Here is a 20,277-nt window from a genome sequence, read left to right as displayed (position 1 = left end):
AAATAAATATTTTTTAAAAAGCAAGATAATCTCATTAAATCAGCTGTATTATGCATTTCAAAGGTCAGCAGAATAGGTACCTTTTTACTGTAACATTGCTATTACACATTCATGAAATATGGTGTCACAGATAGGTGTATTGTTTCATAGAGCATTCTATAATAGTTTCTACTTATCAGATTAGCACTTTTTTTGTCTATTTAATAAAAAATAATAATAATACAAAAACAACACATGTCATTTCTCCTTCCCTGCCCCGCCCCCACACACATACACACAAGCATACTTTGGTTAAACATGACCAACACAATTTCTTCTCTTACAACTTTAATGTAAAAATCTGATTTTCAATTCAGTTTTGCACACATTGGTATTTTGCTTTTTTTTTTAGCATCTATAAGGAAGGAAACCATATTAAGGTAATAATTAGGCTTACACAATTAAAATTTGCAAACAACCAAATTAAGCTAGACTAATGATACCTTCCTGGGAAATAAGTTGAAATAAATTTGATTTTCCTAGTGTGCTTGTTGTCATTCAGCAGATGATAAAGAACTGAGATAGGAATGTAAACAGTTCAAGTCCACTTCAGCCTGATTGCACACAAAACAGCAAAAATATTACATAGAAAAGAAAGTGAATGTTGTCCATTGGATTCAGAGTGGTGCCACCACTTGTCTCAGCCATTATATTCAGAGTCGCTGTATTCTTTGAGGTCATTATCTTTGAGGTCACTGCTATCTTTGCGGTCACTGCTATCTTTGAGGTCACTGCTGTTTTCTTAGTTGTCTTAGGATTCCAGGTTGTCTTGGAATGTGGGTTTGTCTGAGAACTCAAGCTCGTCTTGGCATCCGAGACTGCCATAGAACTTGAGGTCAGCGGTGGTGGACTTGTCCCCGAAGTGTTATCAACAAATAGGAGGAACAGGCTGATGAGTGATAGCTTGAACATCATTTTTCTGTTTCAAAATAATTACAGAAATTTAATCTAATGCTTGTATCACAAACAAATCTGAGAGCTAGCTTTTTTTAAGGGGGAGAAAAATGAAGGAACCTTTTTCCCCAGCACTGGGGAAACACCAGCCTTTGGTTTAACAAATGTCATAATTTTTAAGTTAGAAGGAAATTTAGAAGTGATCAAAATCAACCTCTTCATTTTACAAATGGGCTCACAGAAAGAGCATAACTTGCCTGAGGATGCATATCTGAAAATGGCCAGAGCTAGAACTTGAGAGTGAGTCTTGCTTAGTCCAGTGTTTTTTAGATGTGGACTCTGGATACATAGTATAGACATATACTATCTTTAATAGTAAGTTTAATAGTAACAGTTAAAAGTTTAATAGTAAGCCATTTTTTAATTAAGCCTAATTTTCTTTTATCCTATATTCAAATCTAATGGGTTGGCACATTTGAAATAATGCAACTAACCCATGCTGAGCATGGTTAGCTATTCCTTTTATAAAAAAATTAAAGCTCAAACTTTAATTTTAGAAGTCTAATATATATTACAAGTTACATTTGGTTCTAATATGTAATTGAGAAAATTTCAATTTAACATTACCTTTTGGTGTTTTTTCTTTGAAGATTAAGAGCTCAGGCTTTCTCCAGTGTCCTAGGGGGACATCTGATTTCTTACTGTGTGCAATTTAAATGTAATTAGTGAGGAAGTCACATGTTCTAAACTTGACCTGCCATTTGCTCTTTGGAAATATCCTGTTGAGTGTTTTCCAGACAACCGATGTACACAGATAGACTTTGGCAGAGATCAAAGAATTCAAGTAAAAGTCTCTAAAATCTACTCGCATATTTAAAGAGCCCAGTGAACGCTACTGTGTTATTTCTCTTATCCATGTAAACATTAGTGAATTTCTTCATAGGATAGACTCTAACTAGAGGAATATACTATTTTACCTGCTGTGATTATCACGAGTTAAAATCAAGTAAGTGTATTAGAGACAGATATCTGTTTTGTTTTTTCTGAAGCATCTTGTGTATGTTTATAGGGTAGTTTCTGCCAATGTTATTTTGAAGTATTAAAAAGGATTCAGGAGTATAGCGTTTCAGGAATTTAATTGCTAGTAAATAACTAAAGTGACCTATTAAAAAGGTTAAAGTTTATTAATTAAAACTAAATAAGAAAAGGATTGCATATGAAAGTGATACTTTCATACTGAGTTTACGAAGTGTTGTTTTTGTGTGTTTTTTTTAAATATATTAAACCGCCAACATTGAAGCACTTTAAGTAAACTCTTTAAAGGAATTTTATCGTTTGATCACTCCTTTTCCTGATAAGGAGCATACAGGAAGGTTGGGTTGTTTTGTTCTAATGTTTTCATCATATTGGCCAGCACTCTTAACAATTTCAGGGCAGTGAAAAGTGGTGTTGACATATGCAAGGAAGTTGCTACATAAATGGCCGAAGTGCAAGTCAGTACACGTTCCTCACTTGTTTTACTCTGCTATGAAGTTCTCCTGAAAGAATAGTTCCAGTGCTTGCTAAATCTTACTTATTTGGCACATATGTATATTATAGAACCTCACGCCACTGGAGAATAGTGTGATCAGACCAAAGAAGTAAACATAAAAAGCCTCTTAGCATCCAGAGTAGATATTGTAAATCAGTACTAAGATAATGTGCAGGTGACTATTGATGCTTCAAACACCTCAATCTCAACTTATTTCAAATTTAAAATTCAACATTTTCCCATTTCTATTTTTCTTCCAAGGTATAGTCTTCTCATAATCTCTTTCTCAGTTAATTGCATCATTATCTAGCCAAATGGCTCTGCAACCTTGACTTTCTTATGATCTTTTTCTTATTGATTTCAAGCTGCCCGGACTGCTTGATAATAATTAAATACAATTTAAAATCTTGAACTCTCTGGCACTCAAATGCTCCCAAACGAACAAAAATCCCTTGCCGTTATTCAGACCTTGAAATAGCTCCCACCTCTGGATCTTTGTGCAGCCTCCCTCGCCCACAGTACTTCTCACTCATTCACAATTCTGTACTTGCTTCAAGGTCTAACTGATGGCAGCACCTTTGGTGTGAGCCTTCCCTTCCTCTATTCTTCAGGTCAGTCATTTTAGGACTTCATAATTCTAGAGCACTTACCAGTCCACTTTTCACTATAGATGTATCCTAAATCTTCCATCATCTTCTGTCTTTCTTGTGGTCAGGCACTCTCTCTTATTCTTTCCAGTCCCCCTACCTGCTAGCACAGTGAGTGCTTATACAAAATAGTACACAATAAACATTGGAATTCATTGAAACCTCTTTGTTTCTTCATGTCTGAGAGCCGATATCATTCATGATGTCTAAAATAATAAGAGACTTTTGGTTGTTTGCAGTTTTCCCTGCATAAGCATACACGTGCAGGCCCGAGTTTTAAGTCCCATCTCTACCTTCTGTCTTCTGTTTTGAGACGATTTCTTCATTTGTATAATGTGGATCATAATGTACATTCCTAATCCCTTACCTACGATTCTGAAATCCAAAATTTTCTGAAAACATAAAGTTTTGTCAAAAAAAGTTTGGCACCAAAACTTATTTGACGGAAACACCTAACCTACATTGGTGTGAGACTTTTCATTATCTTCATTATTGTCATCTATTGATATATTTGTTCCACTTAGGGTGGATATTAATGTTGCACTGCAGAAATATTGGTGAGGTTGATTTTGGGATGTGTCTCAAATTCCACTGGTGTGTTACATGATACAGAATAAGGCTAGTACTTACATTTGAGTTTCTCCTGTGCTGTCTGGGCACCTCACCATACCACTTCTAGCATTCTTACAGTTAGGTGGGGCCATGTGGCTGAGAGCTGTGGTTTCAGTGAGGTGTGTCACTTCCAGACCTGGTGTCTAACTGCGCACCAGTCTTCTATTCCTGCTCTTTTCTGTCAATGCCTACCAGAAACAGAGGCCTCAGTTGGGGCTTATCAAAAGATGGTAGAACTGCTGGATGGCATGAGTGAGAAATTAACTTTTGTCGTATTAGCCAGTGATGTTTTGGGGTTGCTGGTGACAGAAGTTAGCCTATGCTGACCAATCCCACTATGTGCTGGATGACTGCCTTGGTCTCTCCAAATCTACTCTCTCCTCTTCTCCACCCTGCTCTGTACCTGAAAGACTGCCCTGTGTGGACGATATCATCGGGCTTCTTTCCTCACCGGTCTCAGTTGGCCTGTGGGGGATACTGGAGATTGGGGGCAAGAAAGAGAGGGAGGTCGGTGTGTATTCTCTCAGCCCCTCTCCTGAGGGTCACTGTGGGCCGGCTGCATCCCTCTGTGAAGATTAAGTCATTTTTGTGCATCAGCCCTCTCTGTGTCTGGTTCCTGGTAGCTGCTCCCTGCCTCCGCTTCTTCAGACTTAGTGTCTCACTATCTCATGTAGTTGCCCTTAACCCTTTCCTCTCCTTTATACATAGTCTCTCATATCCCAGTTTGAGTGTGCTATGTATTTCCTGCATCTGAACAGTTCTGAATTCAGAAATGCATCTTGCCCAGGGGTTTCAGATATGGGATTGTGGATCTGTACCAAGTTGTAGGTTTATTGTGAGTATTAACTATGATGATATTTGTGTGGCATTCAGTAGAGTGCCCAACCCATGGTACGTATTTGATAAATAGAAGCCATAATTGGTATAAGAATAGCAACTGTGTTGCTAGTTTTCTATCTGGGAAATCAAAATTTCTCATATCTAGGGCTGGAGCTTTGGAACTCACGAGCAGTATCTCTCTTTACATGCTTATATTACCTTGAATTGACCTCCTGGGTTTTTTAGGTGTTTCCAGAACTTTCTACCTACCTTCACATATTGATTCTTTCAGAACTCTTTTAAGAAAATAAAGAAACGTGATCTTATTTATAAAATCATCTGAACACTCATAAATTTCATATAGCAATTTCTTGAGAATTTCAAGTTGCAGTTTTAATATGTTACTCTAGAAACAGGTCCAATTTTCCCTTCTCTAACTTTTCTCTTTGGGTCTTTGGGTTTTTGTGTCACGAAAAGGACACTTGAATCTTTCCTTGAGTAGCAGTTACACAAACAGTGTTGGCAATGGAAGCACTTTTTGCTTTTTAGAAAACCCTCTGTAAGTACTATTCCAGGTCTGTGTTTACTGCACCTGTACCTCATGTCTCTTAAACTTTTGTTAAAGTTTTGAAATTTTAGGATTCAGATTTTTAGGATTAAAATTCTTACCATGCTACTAGTACATTTTAACCTGTATTTAAAAGTAGAACATTTAAAACAATTCAATAGGATGTAGCAGCAAGTAGCTTTTCAGTGTGGACAATTACTTTTCAATAAACTACAGTTGACCCTTGAACAATTCAGGGGTTAAGGGAACTGACACCCCGCACAGTTGAAAATCTGAGTATAGCTTGAGTCCCCCAAAACTTAATTACAGTTTTTCTTCAGTTTCTGTAGGGGATTGGTTCCAGAAACCACTGCAGATACCAAAATTTAGGGATGCTTAGGTCCCTTATACAAAATTGTGTAAAAAAGTGTGTTCAGTCAACCCTTGGCATCCGTAAAGTTCCAACCGCCTATCGAAAATACTATTTTCATCTGCGGCTGGTTAAGTCTGATGATGAGAAACCTGGAGGTATGGAGGGCTGACTATATATTTATTTTTAAAAGTCAGCATGTGAGTGGACCCACCCAGTTCAAACCCACATTGTTCAAGGGGCAGTTGTATTTGGAAGCTTCTTGGGAAAGCGGATATGCAAATATGCAAAAACAGGCCATTGTTATGTTAGACTTAAATGTGAACACTTTTTACAATTGTACACACTTTGCTACAGTAAAAATAAATATCAGACTCTTCATTTTAGAAATCTAATATAAAGGAACACATTTCCCCTTAGTTGCAAAATATGTGTTCTGAGGTCAAATTCAAACTTCCGTCTTTGAGCAAGTTTGTCTTCCTGATGGCATAATACTGTAAGCCTGTTATCTAATTTAATTTTGGCTTGTCATTTATTCTTATTTTTCATTATCAATGAAAAAAGTGATTTAATTTTTAAAAAGAGACTCTCCTTGCTGTTTCCTTCTCTTGAATAATGGTATCTCTATCTACTTTGAGTTTAAATAGAAGCCTTCGCATCAATCTTCACTTCTTCCTACTGTTAACCACATACATCTGATTAGTCATGATGTCTTGTTGATTCTGCTTCCAAATTTTTTAATGCTTTATTTTCATATAACAGACTCAGCTTGTAGCTTCCTCAATTCTCTAAGCTGGGATTTGCAAATTTTTTCTGCAGAGGACCAAGTAGTAAATATTTTAGGCTTTATAAGCCACATATAGTTCTCTTTCTCTTTCCTTTTTTTTTTTAACCACTCTTTCAAAATGTAAGAGTCATTCTTTACTTGCAGGCTATGCAAAAACAGACCACAAGTTGCGTGCAGGCAGGATGTCACCAGTGGGCCATAGTTTGCAGACCTCTGGTCTAGGCTAGTGCACCAACTTCCTATTTGGATTCTTTGTCACCAGTATTTTGTCCCATCCCCTCAAATGTACCACAATACTGCCAAAATGATCTCTAAAATATTACCATGTTACTTCCACATAAAACATCTTATGTGCTCCTGTTAGCTAAGTTTTCATACTTAAGGCATTTATATATACCACCTTTGGGAATTTTGCCATTTCTTCATAACAGCTATACTGTTATTTCCTCAATATTTTATTAACTTTTTTTACAGGAGAATTTATATGATACTATAAATAGAAAATCAGTGTTGATTGCTACAACTAGAAAACCAGTAAACAAAAGATAATAGTAAAAAGAAATACGAGGGGCGACTGGTTAGCTCAGGTAGTTAGAGCGCAGGCTCATAACACCAAGGTTGTTGGTTCGATTCCCACATGAGCCAAGGAGCTGCGTCCTCCACAACTAGATTGAAGACAACTACTTGACTTGAAGCTGATGGGTCCTGGAAAAACGCCCTCCACAACTAGACTGAAACAACTACTTAACTTGGAGCTGATGGGTTCTGGGGGGAAAAAAACACACTGTTCCCCAATAAAATTTCTTAAAAAGAAAAGAAATACGAAACTATGAAATGCCTATTTCATATGCCACCCCATCATATAGGTACCACAATTCAAAAACCACTAGCCTCTAAGATAAAGCCTTTGCTCCTTAGCATCTTATACGAGTCTCTTCATAATCTTTTATACTGTTCACATTAGTTGCAAGATTGCTGAATGAAAGCAGAAGTTTGAAAGTCATTTGGGTAAGAGGCTAGATGCTGACCTTATCCCAGAAATCTGGTGATGACACCATCATTGTGATTCCAGGTGAGTCCTACATGCTTTCTGGGGTTCTCAAGAAAATGTGTTCCTGACACATTGCTGAGGTGGCATCAGGGCAGTTGTCAAGGAGACTGTACTAGCTGGCAAAGCCAGAGCCTGCCCAGAAAGCTCAGAATGCCAAATGCGCGTTCTGCACATTACCTCCACTGTGGGGATCAAAAATGTCCTGAAACCATTTATCTCAGTTGGTCATTTAAGTTTAATACTAGACGACTAGTCATCACCGTGTGTCGTAACGTTTTAGAAGGATACTCCAGACTTTATATTATATGCCTCACTTTTGCTTCGGCAACACTGACCATCTCACCGTTGCCCAACTTTGCCAGGCCCTGGCATCCTGGTGTGCCTCTGTGCTTTTGCACAGGCTTACCATCAGCCTTGGATGCCCTTCCCCTAACATAGGACAAACGCCTACTTTTGATTCAAGCCTTATCTTAGTAACCTGATTCTGACTCATCTAGGCAAAAAATAACAGCTTTATTGAGATATAATTCACGTATTATAAAATTCACTCTTTTAAAGTGTACAATGCAAGTGGTCTTGAGTATATTCACAGTTGTGCAGTCGTCACTGTTTAATTTTAAACATTTCATTACCCCAAAAAGAAACCCCGTACCCATTTGCAGTCATTCCCAGTTCTCCCTCCCCTAGTGCCTGGCAACCACTGATCTACTTAATGTCTCTATGGATTTGCCTCTTCTGGATGCTTCATATAAGTGGAATCATACAATATGTGCTCTTTTGTGACTGATTTCTTGTGCTTTACAGAATGTTTTCAAGGTTCTTGGAAGTATCAGTACTTTATTCCCTTTTATAGCTAAATAATCTACTGTATGGACATATCACATTTTGTTTAACCATTTCTCCTTTAATGGATATTATTTCCATGTTTTGGCTATTATGAATAATGCAGCTATGAACATTCATGTACAAGTTTTTGTGTGGATGTATGTCTTTTATTTGCTTAGGTATATAAAGAACAGAATTGCTAGGTCATATGGTAACTTGGTATTTAACCTTTGAAAAACTGCCAAACTGTTTTCCAAAGCGGCTTTATCATTTCACATCCCCACTACCAGTGTATGAGAGTTCTAATTTCTCTACATCCCCACCCAACACTTGCTCTCGTCTGTCTTTTTAGGCAAGTTTTTATAAATAGCCCCTTACGTAAACCATTGCAAATCTTATTACTATTTAACAATGACCATGTTGGAGTATATGTTTTTTTAAATGAGATATAATTGACATACTATATTAGTTTCAGGTGTACAACATAATGATTTGATGCTTGTATATATTGGAAAATGATCACTACAATAAGTCTAGTTCACATCCATTACCACGCAGTTACAATTTTTTTGGTCTTGTTTCTTAGCAACTTTTAAATATACAATACAGTATAATTACCTAGAGTCACCATACTACATATTCCATCTCAAGGACTTAGTTCTTTTAGAATTAGAAGTTTGTACCTTTTGATCACCATCACCCATTATTCTCTCCTCTTACACCACCCCCCACCTCCTGCCCTCCGGCAACTACCAATCTGTTCTCTGTATCTATGAGTTCTGTTTTTTGGGTTTCGGTGTTGTTTGAGATCCCACATATGAATGAGGTCATACAGTATTTTTTTTTCTCTGTCTGACTTATTTCACTTAGCATAATGTACTCAAAGTCCATCCATGTTGTTGCAAATGTCAGGGTTTTCTTCTTTTCTATGGCTGAATAATACTCCGGTGCAGTTGTATATGACGTCTATTTTGTCCATTCACCCATTGATGGACACTTAGGTTGCTTCCATGTCTTGGCTATTTAAAACAATGCTGCAATGAACATGGGGTGCAGAGAATATATTTTTTCTGTTCACCTATTGGACTTTTAGCTCCTAGGTCTTAGATGTCTTCATGTGGAAAAACAGAATCTAGCGGAGTATGTGGCATTTCATAGAACACTTAATAAATGAACCTAACTTTTACTTATTATATATGTAAACATTTGGTGATAGTGTTAAAACTAATCACCAGTTTTAATTATAGACACATATGACTGTAGTTCAAAGGAAGATTTGATTTAATAAGAGTGATTAGAATTGGAATTCTGAATTGGGCCCAAATATTTCTTAAGTGGTTTTATTTTCTGTGATACTTGGTTTATCCCTGTGTTGGGCGCAACTGATCTCACAGATTCATTGCACACAAATTTTCAAATATCTAACAGTTAAGTATTGTGACTCATCGCTTCCATATCTTCCCCCTCTACCGTAATCTATCGCCAGTTGTGTTTGTGACCTAGTACAGTAAAGATGTATTTCATATTTGAAAATTTGTGTGCATTGAATCTGTAAGATTAGTTGCACCCGGCGGAAGGTTATAGAAATATAGTGGCCTTGGGTATTCATGAAACAAGGGTTCGGTTTACTCATCAAAGATTATTTAGTGATTGATACATACTGAATAATTTGGTGGTTATGACTTCACATGTACTACAGAAAAAGTTGCTAAGCGGCTGCAGTCCATCTATATTGCTGTGAAAAAACAGCTGTTTTTTTTAACTGTGGTTCCTCTTTCAGTATAAGTATGTAATCCTTGAAAAGAAATAATCCTGAGTTATGCTTATGAAGTTGATTATATAAAACAACCTAGAAAAATTCTAAAACAAGCATCTAAGAATAAATATATCCAAGTGAATACCATTACCTTCTCAAGAGTCGCCGTTAGAGGGGATGTACTTACTTCAGACCCGGCTGCCTTTGAACACAGCATTTTAGGGAAATAAGTTTTTGCAAGTACTGTCAAATGAAACATGTTCTTTTAAAATGTGGTAGGAAATTTTTTATACTTGATGTTTTTTGGCAAACAAGGTAAAATGTTGACTTTAGTTATACTGTTTTTTGTTTAAAATGAGTTTTTTTCTTGTGTGACTCATGAACTGGCCCTTAGTATAATAATATTTGAAAGGAGGGGCCCCAGAGATGTTTTCAGCAATGGCATCCTCATTGGAATAAGAGTGTAATGACTCAAACATGACAGCTTTGAAGAAAAGCACAGAAATTTCGATGTATCATGTGTGACATTTATGTTTAAGATTAAAATCAGTTTATAGTCAATTCAATAGATGAAGATGTTTTACTAGTTTCAGGTGACTCCTCGATTCTTTGATTCATTTTAACATGTTTTAAAGATACTTTAGCTGTTACAGTGTGTCTATAAGTTTGTATTTAATGCCCTGCAGTTTTGTCTTTTGTTTTGTTTTGAATTTAATGTCAGGGCAAGAGACTCAATACCTCATCCATGTATGCCATACTAAAGTAAGAAAGATTTTACGTAATCATTGTAGAAAAGCTATACCATGAGGAAATATTAGAGCCCAGAAATAGATGAAATCATTTTTAAGCATTTATTTGCTTTCTTTAATTATTTGTCATCGTTATGAGGAAATAGAGCGGAGCTGCTGATGCCTAAATAATAGAGCTGGTAAATGGGTGTGGCCGTGTGCCAGTTACTCTGATACTGTCCAGTGTCTCCAGTGCAGCCGTGGTTGCTGAGGCTTCGGCTGGCAAACAAGGGCCTTCCTGGTGGTTATTGTGGTGTATGGCATCCTTGTTTTCCCTTCCTGATGTTTTGTTTTTTCTCTCTCAATGAAAAGCCATTAAATCTCAGTTGATTTTCTGTTGAGGCAAGCGTTTGACAAGCATTTGAACTCCCTCAGCCTTCCAGAATGTTCAGTTTGTTTGTTTGAATTGTAACTATGGGCAACAACATAGCAAAGTGAAAAACTGCATTTCCTGATATGGAGTATGTCATTAGATTTATTTGATAGTTGACCTTGAGATACCAATGTGAAATATTCAGATATTTAATTTTTTACTGATAAATTATATTTCCCATGGGATAAATATATAACAAACCTTGTTAACTAGCTATTTGAGATATAATTAAAGAGGGCAGATACATGGGGAACTATATACCACTATTGGTTCAGTCCTTTCCATTTCTAATCTTGTTAATTACCCCAGAATCTCTTATACAACAGATAGCAGTCATCTTTAAAATATTTATGTAGCACCTACAAAGTGCTTTAATGTACATGATTTAATCTAGTCTTTAAAATACCCATATGGAATACATGTTCTTAACCACATAGATTTTTACCAGAGGACACATTTAATCACCTGCACAAGGAAACACAGGCTGTAGGTGACAAAACCTTCTCTCATGCTCTATTAAACCTCAGTGTGCTTTCTATATACTTAGAATTGTTCTATTCAGAAAAAATTTTATAGTGTTGCTGTTTTTATTGTGTGTTTATGTATGTTTAGTTTCTGAGCTTTGATCTCATCGATAATTTCCAACAAATTCAGATTATGAGGCCACGGCTTATAGAAAAGATAAATGGGTGTAGGGAGCGTATGTCTCAGCTGGTTCCTAAACATGTTTAACAGAGCTGGGGCTGTTAAACCAAAATGGCACTTCCTAAAAGCTGAGCTTCTTAAAAGCCTCACTTTGTATCACAGGTTTTTCAACGTGTGAAGCAAACTAATCTGCGGAACACCTTATTAACACCTTAAGATGGTATTTGTTTCCGTTTCCCTCACTGATTTCCGTTAGGCAGTCTACTTGTGCTAAATTGTTCACAGGTATCAGAACTAACCGTTCTCGGGAATTGTTCCAAAGGTAACTAACTCCCCGCTGCCCACAACTGATTTTTCATATGGCAGGTGCCAGCCTAGCCAAATCCTCCTACATTCTTAACTTTTCTTTTCTCTCTCTTTTCTCTGGACTGGGAAGCTGTGACTTTGACCTAATGGAAGAAACTTAGACTCTAGAATAATAAGCACTGGAGGTTTGGTTAGTCTGTTGTAAGTAGGCATTGTTAACTCACCAGTCACATCTTTGATCTGGATTAGTTCAGTCTTTTATTTATAAATTCAGATCAATGTGTTCCAAAAAACTAAGCTCTTAGGAGAGAGTGTTATCTAAACTGAAATCGAAAGGATGAAGAAGATTTTCTTCATGAAGAGGAAAAGGAGTTACCAAAGGGGACATGTAGCATCTCTGAAAGCCTGGTGGTCAGAGAGAGCATGTGAATTAGAGGGACAGAATGACACTGTCTGAACTAAACAATGTGAGGGAGCATGACAGTTTTAAGATGGCACTGTAAAGGGAAACAGGGCCTGCTCTTACAGGAAACCAGAAAGAGGTTAGATTTTATTCTCAGACATGGGAAATCATTGAAGTTTTTTTTTTAAGGAGGAAGAGAGCTTGTCTGGGTAGATTTGTGGGGGAACAATCTTGACAGCAGTGACCACGTAGAACTAAAATAAGCTAATGCAATTCACATGTGCCCCCAGCAATTCTGATCATGCTTTTCTATCTCTCATTGTTACTTCATGAGAGCCTTTGGTTTCTTGACTACCTCTTCCTGGTCACAGTTCATTTTACATCTTCCCGTTTTCTTGTTTTCCTACTCGACCTAAATCCCTTGCACAGCTGTCCCAGTAGTTCTTTTCTTAGATCGCTTGCAGTTTTCAAGGACAGCGCAGGTTGTAAAACATACTTGGTATACAGCGTTAGCATTTTGGTACATTTCTCTCTTTTTTGTTGTGTTTTTATGCATAGTTCTATACCATGTATGTTTACATCCTATCATTTTTGCTTATCTTTCTAGTATTTGCATTTTCTACATTTCACACTTAAAAAAAACTCTTCATAAATATTTTTATTGGACACAATATTCTTGTCAGTGGATCATCATTTACTTAACCAATTTCCTGTATTTAGCATTGTTTCCATTTTCCTTGCTGTTAGAAAGAATGCTATGATTTATTGAGAATTTACTATATTAAAGGTTAAAATATTTTAGGTTTTTGATCATTGGTGTGTTCCCCCCCCCCAACCCCCCCATAGCTGGTGTAGTAAATTAAGAATATGCAGATTATGACCTGCTGAATGAGGAGGCCAGCAGGTAGTTCCCTCAGCATCTCAGCTCCTGCTTTGGGAAAGTGAAAACCTGGGTTTTTTTTGACTGAGGGCTCAGTTTCAATGTACTCACACAAAGGAAGTAAAGTCACAAGATTTATTACCTACAAATCCCAGAAATGTGGGTGGAGGGCACGGTGTGCCTGGGGAAGGGGGCAGTCCTCCATCCCTCGTCACGAGTGGGCAGAGGAGAAAGCACCTATTTCTTGTAAGGTGCTTGGGGCAGTGGCCACTAACTTTTCGAGGACTCAGCTCTTAAGTGTTTATTTTAAAAGGTGTCCCAGGGAAAAGGAACGTGGGAACTTGTCATGGGAATCCCGAACTCGGCTCCTTATTTGAATGTCCAGACTCTGAGTGTGTACAGGGCTGTCATACTATGAAATGCCTCAGCAGCAACTCACAATAGCTGTTCTCATCAGTTGCCAATTGCTGACCAAAAGAGCTGCACCAGTATGTGAACGTGGCTGTTTCATTTTGTCTTACCCACCATTGATTTTTATTCTTAAAAAATTGCTTGCTGGTTTAATAATGAGAATGGTGTCACATATTATTTTTATTTCGTAATTGTTATGTGGTTGGCCATATTCCCATATATTTTATCAATCACCGTGCTTCCTAACTGTTAAATATTCTGTTTGTGTCCTTTGCCCAGTTATCCATTTAGAATCTAAGTATGTTTCTTGTCATGTGTATGAGCTTTGATTAACAATCTGCTTTATGGTATTCTCTATGTCAGGCTTGTTTTAGCATAAAGAAATTTGAGGGTTTTATAGAGACAAATCTATTGATGATTTCTTTGTGATTTTTTTTTTCTTTTTCAAACTTGAAAAAGAAAAAAAAAACCTTCCACCCAGAGATTTATAAATATTTTTAAGACCTTCTGTTGGTTTTAAGACTTCCTTTTTTAATGTTATCATTTTTAGTTTGCTGTGTAGGCGTAGCGCATGAAGTGAGTGTTAAATTGGACTGTTTTCCATTTTCCTAGCATTGTTATTGAATCTTTCCCTTCCTCGTTCATTTGTGATTTTCTTTCCTTCTGCAGTTCACAGTGTTTAAGAGGTTACTGTGTGGTCAGCACCGTTGTGTAGCACTAAGGACTTTATGTGAATTATCTCCTTTTTCCTCCCGACAACCCTGTGAGGAAACGGAGTCACAGAGAATTCTCTGTGTACTGTGCTCTCACTGTGCTACCATTTCTGTGTGGGTTATCTTCCTTTCTATTTTTATGCCACTACCGTTCTGTCTTAATCATTGCAGCTGGTATGTTTCCCTCTCAAGAAAGGCTAAGGTACCGCTATTATTTCTTCCCTCTTTCCATTCTTGCCTGTTTGTTTTTCCAGATGAACTTAAATGTTTTATGTCATGTTCCAGAAAGAATCTCATTAGAATGTTCATCAGGTCTGGCTTAATCCATAAATTACACTGGGAATCATAGCATTTTTATAATATCAGCAAAGGTATATCTCCTGTACTTAGCCTTGGTGCCCGGTGCGTTCCAGGTGCTAAATAAATATTTATTGAGCGAGAGAATAAATGAATGGCAAGACCTTTGTTTATCATCTTCACCAAGTCTTGGTTTATACCTCTCATTAATGTGTTTTAGCTTTTCCCCATTTGGTACTACACATTTCATAGGACTGTTATTTCTTGGTGTTATATATTTTGGTTTATTATTTCTGTCATGTATGGTATCTTTTTCCTGTAATGTCTTGATTATTTGTTGCCAGCGTATGAGAAAACTCTCAATGTTTCCATATTTATTTTGTCATTTATTTAAAGTTATTCTTCTGAAGACAATCCTGAGGAATCCTTTATATACACAGTTATTTCACCTGTTAATAATCATTTTGTTTCTTATTTTCCTGTAATTTTATCTGTTGCTTCGGGGAGTTTTTTGTTGTTGTTGTTCTGGAATTTCCCAAATAATGTTGAAAAGCTTGATGGTAACGGGTATCATTGTTTGATTCTAATTTTAATAGAACTATAACTTTTCACTAATAAGCAAGGTGTTTGCAATGCATGATATCATTCCTTATCTAGTTCTTAGAATATGCTTCATAAGGAATAATCTTATCAGATTTTAGGTTGGCTTTTGTCTGACATTTTTTATGTCAGTCGAAGGAATTTGCAATTGCATCAGAGCACTGTTATGGAAAATTACTGAATAGCACATATTTGTCATCTTTTTAGTTAGCCGTAGCAGACATCTTCTCATCCTGCTGTGATAAGTGAATGTTTCTCTGATTTTCTTCTGGGTCCCCACTCCACTCATGTCTGAACGTGAATTCTACAGGGTGGAGAAGCAGGACTGAGGCAAATACACCCTTTCGTTCTCTTGCTCTAAGGGTGTAGATAGAGCCTGGCTGTTTCCATGTGTGGGAATTTCCCAGATCACTGGGCTTGGACATACACATGTAATAATAATAGTTCTAACAACAGCAGCAGCAACATTACTGCATATAGAGTGTCGGGGGGCCAAGACACTGTGATAACGCTTTTTGTGAATTATGCCATTTAATTTTCAGAATGCCATTTAATCCACTATGACTAAGTGCTGCTAGCCCATTTTATAGATGAGGAAACTGACTTAGAGCAGTGGTAACTTGTCCAGGGTTGTACAGCTGAGAAGTGGCAGAGGCAGGACTTAGGCCTAGAACCAGAGCACACACTCTTCACCACTACTTTATTCCTTATTCTATTTCAGCGGTTCTTAACCTGTGGGTCACGACCCCTTTGGGGGTCGAACAACCCTTTCACAGGGGTCACCTAAGACCATCAGAAAACAAAAAGATATTTACATTACGATTCATAGCAGTAGCAAAATTACAGTTATAGAATAGCAACGAAAATAATTTTATGATTGGGGGTCTCCACAACATGAGGAACTGTATTAAGGGGTCACGGCATTAGGAAGGTTGAGAACCGCTGTATTTGCTTTTATGTTTTTAACTTTTTGTAGCTCTTATTTGGATCCTCTTGACTGGTGAGAAACAAAAGTTACTTGTAAAATAGAAGCCTCAGGAGTGTATGTATGTGTGTATGGATAACTTAAGAGCTTGAGAGCTAGATGTTGAGGACTGATGCATTTTGAAATGTTTATGGAGCCCAGTAATACAGTAGATCTTGTCTCAGTGGCAAATAATGAGTCCTCCTCCATTAATAATTTTGAGAACACAATTTCCTTAGAAGGAAGCAATTACTTCAAGGCTAGATAATACTTCTTTCTAAGGACTTGACATGTGTGGTACTTACTGAGTTTTTCATCTGCATTTTGCAGACATGCCAGTAAGATTGGCATAATCCCTAGTTGCTGCCAATGCTGTAATCCATAATTTCACTTTCTTGTCACTTTTTCTCGTAGGATTTCTAAGATAACATTGAATTTTTCAGAGTGGAGACATTACCTCTGAGAAACCTACTTTCTATGAGGCTCAGTATATGTGTTTTTTTAAACAAGATGCCAGTATATGGTAGAGTAGAAAATATCTAAGCAATTAGCCTCTGTCATCAATGATGAAAATACTAGACCAGTGATTGGGAGGAAGTAGGAACAGTTTGCCCATTTGGGAAGGTAATGCATTTTAAAACCACTTAGGAAATTATTTCAAATAACCCCTTTTCTTCATGGTGAAATTCCCTGACATAGTGAGCCAATTAGCTTTGCTGGGGCAGAAAACTGTTCAAAAGCCACTATACTAGTCAGCATAGGAGAGCAATTGCTTTTTTGAAGCTTAACAATAATTCTCCCATAAGCCTGGTGCTTAAAAAGAAAAGGGGGGAAGGTTGTTACTTTTTTCTCTCTCTGAATAGAAATGTTCTGAAACCTGGAAAGAAGTCTTACCTTAATTTTTAAATTTCTTAGGAAGGAGCATAAAAATTTCTTTCTATACTCCCTTGCTAACTCTAGAAATGCTTGAAATAGATTCTTCCTTATGTCACACAAATTAAACACCTCATTTATAGCTTCCTCATTTCAGTTATGCTGTCTTGCATTTTAATTCTAGCCTTATTTCAGGGCTTTTTTCCCCCTGACTCTTGGCTATTACTTATGTTTGTCTCCAATTCAAAGGTGGCTTAATTTTATAGTTGTAGAAAATTCTTGATTTTCTCATATTTGGAGATCCAGTACAATTTGATTTGGAGTGTCATAATTTGCCCCATGCCCGGCCCTGGTCCTGTTGTCTGTTTTATTGGGTTCATCACTTGATGATAGCACCAAATGAATTCCATCCTTTTTTCCCTTCCTCCTTTCCTTTTTCTCCGCCTCCCTCCCTTAGCACTGCCCGTGTTTGTTAGATTCCCATGATTTTATCCTGAAACTAATCTTATTTTTAACTTAGTTAAGTCAGATTCTAATTTTTGATGTGCAAAAGATAAGTGTTCCTCTCCTGCACATAGGCTTTTAATTTTGTAAATATTTAAATTTCCCATTAATAAATGATTTGTTAAATATGCACTAAACCTGCTCCTTTACATGGCCTTAACCCTAAACTTTTTATTGTGTTTTTCATACTTCACTTAAATGCAGAAAAACAACACCATTAAACTTCCCTTATTAAAATGCAAAGCCTAGTGTCTTCTAGCTTTTTGAAGAGCTTTTGTCCATTATTTAATCTGTAAAGTAGCCAAGAGTTCCTCAGAAGCAGGACATCATTTAGATTTAAAACAATTATGGCTTGTGTGTAAAATAATGTGGCATAACCATTCATGGGGTATCAACCTCAGTTTTACTTTAGTGGCAAAATCCTTGGATACCTCCCTCCAACATTTCATGTACCATAAAGACTTCATTCACCAAGGTACCCGAGCACAAAAATGATTGGGCCATTTTGATTCTACTGAGTAGATGAAGCTGGCATGACCAGAAAGCCAAATGACACCGTTGTGAGCATAGACCTTTTTTATTTTTGTTCCCAGGTGTTTGACAGTGTAAACATACATAAAATACATATTAAAGTTTAGACGCTTTATATCTTGTGCAATGAATCGAAGCCTTCAAAAGAAAACATTTCATTAAAAAAAAAAAAAGAAATTCATTAGTTTCACTTAAGACAGTAAAATAGCAGCAAGTACCAAGACATTGTGCACTTCTTTTATTTAAGACAAGTTACTTCATGTACATCAGAGTCAGAAAGGTAAGACTGGCTTTCTTGAATACTTAATATAGCTTGAATCACTGGTTAGATAGGGGCATGTTTTCCCAACTATACATCGGGGAGGCATCCTTTCATTAGTTTCAGAAAACACAGGCCCTCAGACGCCCAGGATGACCACAGCATTGAGCATTAAGAGAAACGAAGCGTTTACTTGCCAAGCATTTGCCACCGAAGGTAAGCGGGTCTTTACATTGGTGGTGGTCTCTTCCCTCCGTAAGTTAAGGGTTGTGCTTTGTTGAGGCATTTCAGAGAAATTATTTGGCATGCCACTAGTAATACTGAGGGTCATGGGTGTTGGGGATGATTTCATGGAGCTGGTAAGGCTCGTGTTTGTAACCATTCCATCCTGGAGGTGAATAGTTAGAGTTGCAGCTGCTGCCTCATGTGAATTGGTCATGTCTGTGGATGTGTCTTCTGGATAGGGCACAAAAGCCTTGTCAGTGCTAGGAAAGGTGGTATCTTTACTGAGAGTGGCACCAAACGTTTCCTTTGTTCGGTACTGTTTGGGCATTTTGGTCACTTTGGATTGAGGCACCATACTCAGAGAGTTAATGGTGTCCACTGTCTGCGGCCCGCTGACAGTGAACAGGCTTGAGGTAAATCCAGGAGGTGTGGGGTATATGTTATGTTCCTTCAAGGATGATATTTGGCTAGAACAGGGAGTCCCTATCACATGGGCTTTTGTCTCCATCATCCACTTCAATAAGTAAGTCATGTTTGGTTTGTGGTCACATGACCACCTGTTATTGTAAAGGGTTATCTCTTGCAACTGAAAGAGCTGGTCAAAAGCTTGATCTGGAATGAATGTGAATTTGTTGTTGTGCAGGTAAAGATGTGTGAGATGTGTCAGGTTTATTAATGTTCCTGGAAGGATTTGTGTCAAGGAGTTTTTAGACAGGTCCACGATATGGAGTTTGGAGGGCATGTTGGTTGGAACTGTCCAAAGTTTATTACTGCTCAGGTTGAGAACCTCAAGGCTTCTTAGTGTATTTTTAATGAGGACCACCTTTTCCAGCATATTCTTAGAAACATCCAGATACTTGAGGTTCCACTGATAAGCAGTATCAGATTTGTCAAGCAACTTAATGTTGTTGTTAGCAGCAGACATATTCCACAGGGACCGAGGCAACTGAGCAGGGAGGCTCTCAAGCCTGTTGTTTGAAATGTCCAGGGTCCTCAGATTGGTGTATTGGGTTAACTGGTTATGCAGATCGGTAAAGTGGTTAGAAGACAGATTTAAATGGATAATATTCTCTTGCAGTCCAGATGGCAATGCAGTCAAGTTTCTGCCTGAGCAGTCCACATGCCTGTGCCTTTCAGTGCATATACATTGGAGAGGACAAATGCATAAAATACCAGGTGTGAGAAACAGAAGGATGAACAGGCTGGGAGACATTTTCAATATCTGATATTCCATTAAAGCCTGGAAACAAACAGATACACCCTTCTTTTAATATGCAAATACAATTAGGCATCTGCCTGGGTCAGTGAGCACTAGGCTAAATTTTCAATAAACCTCGTTGTTGTTGAGTCCTTTTATAATTGTTCCAGTGATTAAACTAACAAAGCTCCCTTCATTTATAGTCCGAATGCTTAATCCTTCAACTGGGGCTATGTGGTAGAGACTCTCCCCCTACTCTCTCCTGCGTTTTCTCCTTTATTTTCTCCCTTCTTTTACGGAGTCTCTTATTTATCCTCCGAGAGCCTTAATATTATAAAATGACATTCTCTGCAAATAAAAAGTCGGAATCTTAAGCTATTACTGTTTTTGATACTATCCTTTTTTAGTCCAATGGGGGAAAATGGCTGT

The 20,277-nt window shown here is 37.4% G+C and overlaps 2 protein-coding genes and 1 long non-coding RNA gene across 3 annotated transcripts in view; 1 reads left to right on the top strand and 2 right to left on the bottom strand.

Moving 5' to 3' along the window:
* The window catches only part of NF1 (neurofibromin 1), a 246,631-nt gene that overhangs the window by 133,763 nt on the left and 92,591 nt on the right, over positions 1–20,277 (top strand). The gene's annotated exons all lie outside the window — the stretch shown is intronic.
* Positions 311–1,669, bottom strand: LOC109385123 (uncharacterized). Its single transcript, XR_002124553.1, has 2 exons — positions 1,561–1,669; positions 311–958 (listed from the first exon to the last, which is right to left on the bottom strand). It is a non-coding gene; the product is annotated as an uncharacterized LOC109385123 (long non-coding RNA).
* OMG (oligodendrocyte myelin glycoprotein) overlaps positions 18,197–20,277 on the bottom strand; it is a 2,848-nt gene continuing 767 nt past the window's right edge. The window contains exon 2 of the mRNA XM_019647025.1: positions 18,197–19,890. Coding sequence (XP_019502570.1) covers positions 18,565–19,890 — 1,326 coding nt within the window. The 3' untranslated portion in view covers positions 18,197–18,564. The remainder of the gene's footprint in view (positions 19,891–20,277) is intronic.

This window comes from Hipposideros armiger, unplaced genomic scaffold (genome assembly GCF_001890085.2).
Source record: "Hipposideros armiger isolate ML-2016 unplaced genomic scaffold, ASM189008v1 scaffold_108, whole genome shotgun sequence".
NCBI lineage: Eukaryota > Metazoa > Chordata > Mammalia > Chiroptera > Hipposideridae > Hipposideros > Hipposideros armiger.
Note: the sequence above shows the minus strand (reverse complement) of the source record. Positions and strands in the feature narration are given on the sequence as shown.